At 38.4% G+C, this 11,954-nt stretch overlaps 1 protein-coding gene across 1 annotated transcript; it reads left to right on the top strand.

Annotated features, from left to right (window-relative positions):
- The first annotated feature begins 280 nt into the window (after positions 1-280).
- On the top strand, positions 281-11,954 carry LOC149068545 (uncharacterized). The gene is made up of 5 exons (XM_089251110.1): positions 281-963; positions 2,739-2,782; positions 5,502-5,552; positions 7,608-7,640; positions 11,679-11,954. The coding sequence occupies exons 1-5, from the start codon at positions 840-842 to the stop codon at positions 11,790-11,792; spliced, it is 366 nt and encodes a 121-aa protein (XP_089107236.1). The 5' UTR covers positions 281-839; the 3' UTR covers positions 11,793-11,954.

Raw genomic sequence — 11,954 nt, 5'->3', positions numbered from 1 at the left:
AAAAATTATGTAAGCAGTCCTGATTTACCAGTTATTATGTCATTTTTCACCTGCAAATAGCCATTAACGCATTTCTCTGTAAATCTCGCGAAATTAACGACAGCTTGGCAAATCTGGCGACAGCTCTGCTGATTTGGTGATGCTATAGCTCTTAGAGAAGTGTAAAGATCTCGCGAGAATTGTGGAGACTGTTGTGGTAGGCTTCTTTTTCCTAGTAGTAGCGCCGCCAGGGCGGAACTACGAGGAGTTTTGTTGAGTTTTTACAATGAGATCTCTTGTATGTGAGAGAAGCCGCTCTCTGTTTAGTGTGTTTCATCAAATCGTTGCTTGTGAATAGTCAATAACTGTTCTGTAAAATAAATCTGTGTTGTCCTTGAAATTGTTTCGTGCTTTGCCATCTCGAGTGCTTGCGAGATACATTATCCGGGAATAATTCGACTTGGAAGCTTTCAAACGATTGCACAAAATGGGCGTTTTCTGTAATGATAATTTTCGTTCATCACGTATATTTAATGGATCGAATCTCGAATGAGAAGCGTCGAAGAGCGTGTTTCCCTTTTGTTTTCAATCCAAAAAACATTTAAAAAAACCGCTAAAATCACCTGGAACATAGTGGTGATGGCGTGAATGGCTCTCTTCACGAATCATCATGTGCGAACTTTTCTATTCCTTTATACATCAAAAGATATGGTGATGACGAAATCGCCATCACGCAGCAAATTTAGTGTCTGCACGGAAAGAGCTTCCGTGATTCTGGAAAGTTTTTCTTTAGGACAAACTTTTTGAAAGATCTAATTCACAATTGGTTCGCGCTCACATCGACTTAGGTCTCAAGCAAGATGACATTCTTTTGCTACTACATAACGCTGGTATGCGCAGTTGTTTCCATTATTTCCGGAGATGAGCCCGACGATCATTGTGGAGTTTCCAGTGATGGCAAGACGTTGGCGCAGCGAATGCACGGTGAGTATTCACGCACTGATTGACATAGATGGCTCTATTTTCTTAGAATATCAATCATTTTTCGAGAACTGCCTAAGGGGGCCGTTCAAGTATTACGTCATCAAATTTTTAGTCATTTTTGACCCCCCCCCTCCCTTGTCTGCAAAAGTAAGCAAAACTCTGATTCCCCCCCCCCCACCTTGTCAGCAAAATTTCGTCACCACTGTCCCCTACCTCCTAACACATATTGGTGGGATCAGAAACGTACGCGGGAGGGGAGCCCGTGCGAATCCCTCCCAGACGGAAAAAATATTTTTTTAATGTAAAAACATAAAAAAAAATCAAAATTTCGAAAGAAAATACCTTTATATGTGTTATTATAATCGATTTCTGTTAATTTCAATGATATTTGAAGGGTAAGAACTCAAAATTTCTTTGACAAATTCATTGCGACCCACCCTTCTAGTCATATATCGTAAACCCTTGACCCGCGTACGTTAAGCGGCCCCCCAGTGTGGTTCTACATCACTCAAGTTACCCGCGGAACATTCCCAGATTACTTAAGTGGTCCGTGGCATAATTACGGATCACTTGAGTGATGCGTTGCACAGTTCCAGAGCACTTAAGAGACCCGGACACATTTCTAGAGCACTTGAAGGATACGTGAAACATTTAGTTATCGCTGAAGTGGCTCTGTAAGGGAAAATGTTAGTTCAGGTGCATTAGGTAGAATTAGGTTCACATCATTAGGTAGAATGTTAGTTCAGGTGCCCACAAACTAGCGAAAAATTTTTCTCGTTTTTGGCGCACCTAGTGTAAGATGCCATCAAGAATATTTCATATTTTCATGCAGGGTGGTCGATGACGTAAGTATCATCCAAACCCCTGCCTCCTTGTTATCAAAAGTCAGCAAATCGGAAACCCCTCTCCCATCGATGCTGACGTAATACTTGAATGACCCTTAACAACTTGTGTCGATCCTGATCATGCGATCAAACCAATGAATAGGGCCGTAACTAGACTTTTGTGAGGGAGGGGGGGGGGATAATTTTGGAAAAATAAACTAAGCGGCACATTCCCAGATCGCTTGTGTGACCCGCAGCACATTCACAGAACAGTTAAGTGACCCACGACACAGTTCCACTGTACTGAAGTGACCCACGGTGCAGTTTCACATCACTCAAATGGCCCGCGACGCAGTTCTAGATCACGCAAACAGGCCTCGGCACATTTCCATTTCACTTATGTGATTTAGAGCACATTTACAGAGCATTTAAGTGACCTGTGTCACTGTTCCAGATCACTTAAGTGGCCCGCACTCTCATAAAGTCTGATCGCACTTGTTGCATACAGTAAGAAGCCATTCAAGTATTACGTAAGCAGATTTTTAGCCATTTTTGACCCCCTCCCTCCCCCTTGTCAGCAAAACACTAACCCCCTCCCTCCCTTGTCAGCAAAATTTCGTCAGCAGCTTAGAATATTTCACATCTTCAAAAAGGGGTGGTTGATGACGTAAGCAACCTTCAAACCCCACCTCCCCCCTTGTCATCAAAAGTCAGCAAATCCGAAACCCCTCCCCCGATGTTGACGTAATACTTGAATGACCCCTAACCACATACCTCCCAAAATGTGGGCTTTAGAGAAGAAAATTTCGGTCTCTTTATTTGTAGAAGGCATTTTACTTTATTTTTCAAATTTTTTACAATGCAATGATTTTAAATTTCATCGTTACTCTATTTGATATTTTATCATTATTTCTTCTGTGACACTGATAAGTTTCGCATCTGTCATTTCAGATCATGGCAAAACTCCCGACTGCCTGAAAGAACACAAAGAAACGGTAAAACTCTTCTGCTCAGAAATTTTTCGATAAATTACAGTATTTTTATGTATTTCCGAAGTGTTTTGAGAAATGAAATCATTCAAATACAGCAAATATACCAACCATCAAACGGGATCAGACGAACTCTTCATCCTAAAGAACTAGTATTGCTAAGGCCGCGGAAATACGCTGTAAATGTTTTATTAAAAGTTTTTTATAAGACTTTGCAACCAATAAGCGTCTGGGACACCTTTTCTTATATCCACTGGAATGTAACACATACGCTTATTGGTTGTATTTTCAAGTTTTATAAAATATCTTTTATCAAACTTTTATAGTGTAATCCCGTCCAAGGCGGAAAGAGGAAAAAAATAAAGCCAATGGCCAACATTCTTCAAACAACGACTCATCATTCGAATTCTCCAATCAGATTAATTAGATTCTTGAAATAACCGTATATTTTAGCGTGTGTAAGGAACCCTCCAATTTTTTGGGATTGAAATTTGGGAAAAGTTTTATCAAAGATATTTTTTATTTTGAGGCATAAATATATATATATATTCTCTCAATCAATCATAGAAGCCACTACCCTTTTGCGGTCCAGAAGATATTTTTCGGCACTGCATTTGCGGTTTGAAGTGGGCCTCTCCCGATGTGAGGAAGGCCCTTGGATTTTTGTCCCTTTGCGTTTTTTATGAGAGTTCCGCTAAGAAGAGCGAATTCACAGGGGGCTTTCTTTAATCGTAAGAGGTTGTTTTAACAATAACGTACCGTCGTTTCCCCCTGATGCCGTTCTATGTGGAGCAGGACCGCTATGGGATCGGCGCATCAACTAGTACACTATCATCATCAGAGCCAAACTCATCGTAAATTGCAAAGGAATATTGAGTGATTCGTTAATATCTATAATACTACCCATGTATAAGAAACCCCTCTCCTATTTTCGGGACTCAATTTTTGGCAAAGAGATGTTCTTTATATTATTATGATGTAATTTAAATATTAACGTGAAAAACACGGTATTTTCGCGTTAATATTTTTAGAGTACCAAGATTAACAGTTCAGCCAATGGAACCCAGTATCGCATTTGATCTGAAGTAGGTCTAATCAGGTGATAGAGTCCGAAAGTTCAGGCATAATGCCATATGTTAATCTTATGTCTATGGCTTTTAGGGCGGTATTCATCGACATGGTTTAAACTAGTCACAATATTTTGATAATAGATCGACACGGATTGGTTAAATTCGGGTTTTTAACCAATCTATGTTGATCTCTTATCCAAAAATTGTGACTACAGTTTAAACCATGTCGGTAAATACGGCCCTAAGTCATGTTTTCTTTCTTCCATTAAGTACAAATGCTTTTTTCAGGTGCCTATTTTTAGCGCTTTTTTTTGCAGGCCGATTTCAGCAATTTCTTGTGCCTAAACTTCTGGGCTCTAATCATAAATATCTAACTTCCGTCCCCACAAACCTCGTCGTAAATATAAAAATCGGTGATATAATAGATGTGATACGTTTTACCATCCAATTTTTGGTATACAATGTTACACAAAATCGCCCTTAAGGGTATGCGACAAGTACGGTGGCACAGGATCCCTCCCTCAGTCGCGGTAAGAAACAGATAAATCACCCGAAAACTCATGGATTTGTATGTTACGGCCAAAGCCCAAAATTGCCGGCCAATATCCAAAATTACACAAAATTTCGGACATTGGCCGAAAATGATTGGAGATACCTATAATACCGAATACCCTCTAGGATATCAATATTCCGATTCCTTTGATCATTAGGGTTGCTATAGCTAACCATAATAACAAATGGCGATAATTACCTCAAACACTAACTTGGCGATGACCCCGAAGCACCCCTTCTCTTTGGCCAGAGATCTCTAGCCAGGGGCTGGATAAAGCCCGAATTTCGGACATTGGTCGGGTCAACTGGCCGATTTCGGATGTTGACCGTAACATATAATTAGAGTTTCTCAAAGTGTGTGTGTCGCGGCTCCTAGGGGTGTCACGACAAGCTGCAGATATTGATTCGTGTGCGCCTGTTTATATGCTTTGAAGTGGCTCTTTTATAAGTGAAAATATCTACTAAAACAGGGGTCCTAAATCTGTGCTCCGCGGAGTTCTTTAAACTCCCTCTGCACTTCCCAGGGACTCCGCGGCCGTGCCCCAGGACAATAAAATAAATCAGTAAATTTTATGAATAATTTTTTTATGAAAAGATGCCTATACGGGGGTTCCGAAATAGAAATTATAAACTAAAAACAGATCCACTCGTCATGAAAGCTTGAGAACCACTGTACAGAACCATTCTGGGGAGCCGCAGATGGAGCCATGGATTGGGCAAAGGAGCCGGGGGAGACAAAAGTTTGAGAACCACTGGTATACATCATGCGTTTGCACCAAAAAAGTAACACACACACAGTTCCTCCTGCAAAATATTCTATCCAATATATTCATAGATTGAATTTTTTGTGGACAAAACATTTTTGTAACTTTTCTGAAATTATTTTTTTCCTTAACCCTGGTTTGGCGCTCTTCCTATAGTGGCACCCCGTGCCGTTCGGGCCGCACAAAAGTAGAGTGTTGAAATGTGTGTTTGCAAATTTATTTATTTTTTTACTTAACCGACTGTATGAAATAATACCGTGTCGGTGCATTAATGACTCATTTCATTAATTGCAATTGTACTCCACGAGATAATCGTTTCTGATTATTTTGCTTTTGCAGCTGCGAGACGAATATTTGCCTCTGGATGATACCGACAAGATGATATATTTGGTAAGAGAATACTCTTTATTCATTTATACTGGGTGGATACACTATCGACTGCCCAATAACTACACACGTGATTCCTTGTGGAAAACAAATATGGAAAAGTGCTTTCAGTTGTTTGATTTGACCAATAATTATGTAGTTACAACGCATTAAAAATTGATGACGTCACTTTCGAGAATCCTGCCAAATTCGCCAAAGGTGCACCAAACGTATAACTTGGCGTTTTCAGGCTGATAGCAATGAGAGAGAGTAATCAGGAAAGCTAAAGCTGTGCACACAAACACAGCTGTTTTTTTCCCCCTCTACTTTTCTGTCTAAAAATTTGACTTGACAGTGAAGGAAAGAAAATTTTTTGGCAAGAAAGTGTTGATTTTGGGAAAACAATTTTTTTGTGAATAGATACACAGTTAGGTCAACACCATCTATCGCAGATAAAGCCTCCGCGCGAAGCTTTGATGTCATTGAAGAAGTCCATTTCACCTGTAGCCATTAGATATCGCAGACCGACGCATTCAATATCTTTATCTTTTTCTTGCAGTATCCTATAGATGAAATGGACTTCTTCAGTTACATCACGAGCCTTGCGCGGAGGCTTTCTACTATAGATGGTGTCGTTAGGTACACATACATTTTTCAGGTACAAAACTCATTAAGTAATAAATAAATGTCCTCGTGCGCAGAAAATGGCCATGGTGCGACAAAAATTATCAAATAAATTACCCATGGCAATAGACCGGTGTTGTGCTCGGTTTGAAACAATAGAAGAAAATCTCTAACGTATACCGTAATTGGAAGCATTTTTAGAGGCTTAAGATAAGGTTCGCGGAAAAAAGTTAAAGGGTGTAAAAGGCCGCAAATACATAGTACATTAAAACTGATTCGAGTCGGACACCTACGGCTCCATTAAAATGTGTCTAACAAGGAAAGGGTCCTTGGAAACATTGGAAGAGCATATGTGTCGGGGGGGGGGGGGGATAAGATCGAAGTGTTTAAAGTTTTCAACGAGACGGATAGGATGGACTAATACACCGTCGATGAACTGCTTTTACAAGGGGACACGAGTATCGATTGGTGAGGGACCGTTCTAGGTTATGGTGTCGCAGGGAATTTTTCTCCGAAGGGTCGTTACTAAATGAAATAGTTTACTTCCGGGGGGGGGGGGGATCGTGAATTCTAACACAATTGACATGTTTAAAAACAAATGCGATAAATACATTGGGATAAATACAGAAACACACTATCCATATTTAGAATAAGATAACCATAATTTTTTATGGACGGTATATTTATATTTTATCATTATTATTGGTCTTTTATTGCTCTTGTTGGGTTGCTGTATTTTTGATATAGTTTATTTTTAATATACACCCGTCGAATCCCTTTATAACCAACTCCAAGAGACCGGAGAAATCGCTTCGTTATAAAGGAATTCCAGGTTTTTGTATTGTTCCTATGTAAACTCATCTGGGGATCAGAAAAGTGTTCGTTAAAACGAGATTTTCGCTATAAAGGCATTCGTTAAAACGGGATTCCACTGTATTTCCGACATCCATATTTTTATGGATATCTTTTTTCAGCCACCTTGTTGGGCATTTTGTCTGTTGTGGCCTTTGTATTTGTATAAGCTGGAGGAAAGAGAGGAAAAGAAAGTGAAAAGAAGTTTTTTTACAGACATCGCCAAAAGCGCGAGAGACGATGAGTAGCCAACTATTTCCTTTTTTTGATAATTTTTTTACAGTTTTAATAATTACATTCCGTCATCAATTTTTTTTGTTTCTATGTGTTTCTGAGTGTGTGATATGAATATACTTAAACTCTTTCATAATTTTTTGGGAACGGCACCTTGGGACCCTTTCCTTGTAAGTTAGAGAAGTGTTGTGTTGCATTATGTGGTACAGAATTATGTTCCATTTAAACAACCGTCCTACATACGAAGGTGTGCAAGATGCAGAAATCTACAAGCGTTGATAGTTTTTACTGTATTTTCTTAGAATAAGAAGGTAATGAAAAGTAATTAAAGAATTAATATGTTCCTTAATAATTTTTCTCCTCTCTCAGAACAACAAGATGCACGAAGATGGCGATGCTGCGGTAAGTTTCTCACTTATTTAAATCCTATACTGAATCTATAATATTTATTTTCCACTATTTCGAGTAGGAGGGGCGAGGCATAGGGGGCTCTTACCTCACCCCCCAAGAAAATAAAAAAATTAAACAGATTTTAAAAAAATGTATCGAAAGAAAACTGTCTGATATCTAAAATATCAAGAACTTTGGATTCTTAACCAATGTGTGACGGTACTTTAAGCTGCCACGTAAAATACTAGAGATCGAGCAAAAAGGGTCGTTAGATATTTGGAATTTTTTATTTCAAATCTCATTCGGAGATTCTCATTCTTGATTGTTGCTAGCATAAAAATTCTGAGGATGCCTTAGCATGGGGGGGGGGGGGGGGGTGGAGGTCTTTAATACAAGGCTCGACAATCTCTTTGATAACAGATTAGTTTAGGCTAGTGGCCCGCAAGATTTATCAGCCCCTTCACGTACGAGCTTTCGGCGACAAAGTTGAATGATCTCTATTTGAAGAATCGGCAATAAATCTTGCGTAATTTTGACCTAATCTAACCACACGTTAGGAAAAGGAAGAAGAAGGGGAAAGAAAAAAATTGAAGAAAAAAGGAAGGAAAAAAAAACATATGAATGGAAAAAAGTGTAATAGATATATAAGTAGATAAGAGAGTAGGCTTATGCAGTAAATTTCTCTTTCTCCCTTACCCTACGTGTTCTCTTTCGATCTTACATATATATACAACAGAACGTCTCTCGTTTATATGACGTTCAAGAAACTGAGTACAAACGTCGTACAAATGTTTAAGTCGAATAACTGAGACTTTTTAAGAAAATGGCTTCTTCGTTCCCCTCCCCCATTTCCTCTCCCACAGGCATGTACAAAATATTATAAAATTCAATGTGTTTTATTGCATCTCCAATTCTGTTATAAAAAAAACATTCGACTGTTTTGCAAGATTAACTTTCGTCATTAATTTAAAATTCTGAAGAAAGCGCTTTTCGTTTTTTCGATATTACGAACAGCGGATTCGACACAGCCAGCAAGCAAAGCACGACAACGAAAGAAAATTTTACAGGAAATGACCTGAAGAACTTACTGTGAATGGGTACCGTACGTGTCTCGCATCGGAAGACCTTTAGCCTCCAAATGCTTACAGTGGACGTTCTTACCCTATGGGGATAACGCTCGCCAACTAAAAGACATGACCGTCAAAACGATTGATACCCTTTTTTTTTGGGGGGGGGGGGGCTCTCGCCGCGTCTGTGTATTCCCAGACCACAAGCAATAAACAAGGATATTAATTGCCCACTCTAAATGGCCATCAGTCATTAGCAGACTGGCTATTTTCGTACACATCAGTATCAACCCTAAAATTTATGGTTTTTTGCCATGGCAGTATGCAAGAACTGTTGCAGCAACACCTTTTCACGGCACACAAAAACTGCACGCATTTGAAGGATATTAATGACGTTTTTTTCAAAAGATTCGGAGTTAGAGTCGAAGTGAAAACATCGAATAATTGAGGTATTATGACGAATAAATGAATTATTTTCACATAAAAATGTGTAGTGACCAATTGCGACTGAAGCCGAACGTTGTATAACTGAGCGACGTATAAACGAGGTTCCGCTGTAGTAGAAAGATACATTATATATGGGGGGGGGAATCACTACCAAGAGTTAGAAAAACGGAAAAGAAAAAAAACAACTTCAGTTTATAGGGTTACAATAGAGCCTCACGGTGGTGAGACTAGAGGAAAGAAAACACAAAGATTTTCGGATTGGCTAATTGGCTATCCCTCCTTGAGTTTCTTATTCATTATAATGTTGAACAAATATTACTTAATTAGATTTTTCCCCTTAATATCTTTGATAATTCAAAGTTTGATTCAAATATTTCTTTTCTCAGAATTCCTAGCTAACTGTTATTCATCCTTTTCTTTATTTTTCTTTTCCAGAATATATAACATGTAGCTTACATTTAAACATTAAAAAAATTGCAATACAAGAAAAATCTTAACTTTTTGTTTCGGTTCTAAAAAGCATTTACTTGCCACCAGTTTCGCACACTGGCTTTTGTCTTCCCGCTGCAGCTGGTGTTTTATCGAATCTTAGTTGACTTCATTAGCACTTGCCAATTGCAGATGCAGATGCTGATACTCAGGAAGTACGTTTATGTAAGTGTGTGTGTGTGGTAGTTTTCTCCTCAGAAAGAATTTTTAGATGCTGGAGTACTGAAATCCCAGTGACTTTATTGGTGAATGTGTTCAAGATTCATGTCTCTCCGACCATCTATAGTCCACCGCTCTGCCAACTGAGCTATCGACGGTCAAAAAAGCATTCATGTCTCTCCAGCATCGTAGTTCGTTTTATTTCGAATAAAAATACAACATTTTCCACTAGGTCCATATGAATTTCACACGCTTGTTTAACTCTAAAAAAATTGTGGTTGACTTAGGGATGTGGGGATGTTGGTGATAAGTATAGAATAAAGTCACGTTAACTTTTCTCACGAAGAGATCCGGCCTTATACAGATTGTATAAGGCCGGTATTACACTATAAAAGTTTGATAAAAAATTCTTTTATAAAACTTGAAAAATGTAATCAATAAGCACATCTGTTACATTCGAGCGAATTTAACTGACCCGCCTATTGGTTGCATTTTTCAGTTTTATAAACGAACTTTTATCAAACTTTTATAGTGTAATCCCGGCCTAAGAAAGCAACAGAGTTCCCTATTCCAATTCCTCTAACAGAAACTACGGACATGTTAGAAAAAATAAGGATGTTGAAGATCAAACATTGCGTCTTAAATTCTCTAGATCAATGAAATCAACTTGCGCCATGTGTAAAAGCATCAAAAAGAAAATAATAAATTTATGAATGAAACAATTTTCGTGATCGTTTACGTTTCATACGAACACTTATTGTAGAAAGAGAAAATTAGCATAGTAAGTGATAGCTAATTTAACCACAATTATTAAGAGTTTTTGATTTTTTTGTGAGAGTAGTATAGATCCTACATTGATGAATTGGATAATTCAAACTTTTTTGCTGTCTCATTGAGATTCGCATTAACCAAGTTCGATTGCACTGCTTGACTCGAAATACCAGACAGATTACTCACGTTAATATTCCTTACGGAACCTCTAACACAGGGGTGCACAACCTTCTTCCCCGGGCCAGAGATAGGTAGCTTCCAGATGACCATATAACCAGCTTTGACGAGACATATTCTTGTACCTTTGGCCGTCTTAACTTTTTTTATGAAATGTCCTGTTCTTTGCCTTATTTTCTAGGCTTACTTGAATTTTTAAAATCAACAGCTAAGATCAACCTCTTTACGATCACGGTCCAAACACCGGCGGAATAAATTCAAACAAGTTCTCTGTTTCCTTTCCTTTCTCTCCACCATCGCGAAGCTTTGTAGTAATCCTGTTTCAACTGAATTTGTCTTTTCTTTCCCTCTTTTCTTTCTATGCTCCTGCTGATGACTTTTTTTCTCCACACATATAAATCATCTTTTTACTATATACATGTAAGAGCGAAAGAGAACACGTAGAGTGAGAGTGAAAAGAGACTCTAAAAAAAAACTCTTACTACCTTATCTATTGTACTTTTTCCTTTCATATATTTTTTCTTCCCCTTCTTTTTTCTAACGTACGGTTAGGTTAGGACCAGATTTATTAAAGATTCGTCAAACAGGGATAATCCAAATTGCTGGCCAAAAGCTTGTACGTGAAGTGGTTAACACAAGGCCTTCCAATTTCTTTCATTGCATATGTTTAGTTTAGCGTAGTGGCCAGCAAGCTTTATTAACTCCTTTACAATCACAGACGAAACGAATCCCGGAAGCTTTATTAAATTGTCGAATGTTGCCAACGCTTTGTCTAAGGATGAAGATGCCTGCATAAGCTAAACCAGCTCCTCTTTTTGAATGCCTTTTTTTTTAAAGTGCCCCCCCCCTCCTCGTCGTATAAATTTCTTATAAAAAGGTCCCTGAATTGTACTGCTGTGAAAACACAATGTGATTCTGCCTTTCTATATTTATTTGACAGATGTGTATAAGACAACTAGTCAATGCCCTAACAGAATCCTGGGCTCCGTCAGATTACGCCGTGGATTGCCTCAAGGAAGACGACGAATTCTGGGAAAACGTGCTCCTACAATGATTCAGTTGGAACAACAATAGACGTGGAAGAATTATGATTGATTGATTGATCAATATTATTATCTTACAGCCATTGATCAATTTGTTTCTGATTAAACAAATGATTTTATGCACCAACAATATTTATCATAAATATTTTGTTCAATAAAGAAGTTACTCTTTG

Source organism: Pholcus phalangioides, unplaced genomic scaffold (assembly GCF_987345545.1).
Source record: "Pholcus phalangioides strain wild (caught in Gottingen) unplaced genomic scaffold, Ppha-v1.0 ptg000024l_1, whole genome shotgun sequence".
Taxonomy (NCBI): domain Eukaryota; kingdom Metazoa; phylum Arthropoda; class Arachnida; order Araneae; family Pholcidae; genus Pholcus; species Pholcus phalangioides.
Note: the sequence above shows the minus strand (reverse complement) of the source record. Positions and strands in the feature narration are given on the sequence as shown.

Coding starts and splice junctions, on each gene's coding strand:
- LOC149068545 (XM_089251110.1), top strand. CDS start 840: ATGACATTCTTTTGCTACTACATAACGCTGGTATGCGCAGTTGTTTCC. Junction 2,783..5,501: donor TGAAAGAACACAAAGAAACG/GTAAAACTCTTC, acceptor TTGCTTTTGCAG/CTGCGAGACGAATATTTGCC. Junction 5,553..7,607: donor CCGACAAGATGATATATTTG/GTAAGAGAATAC, acceptor CTCCTCTCTCAG/AACAACAAGATGCACGAAGA.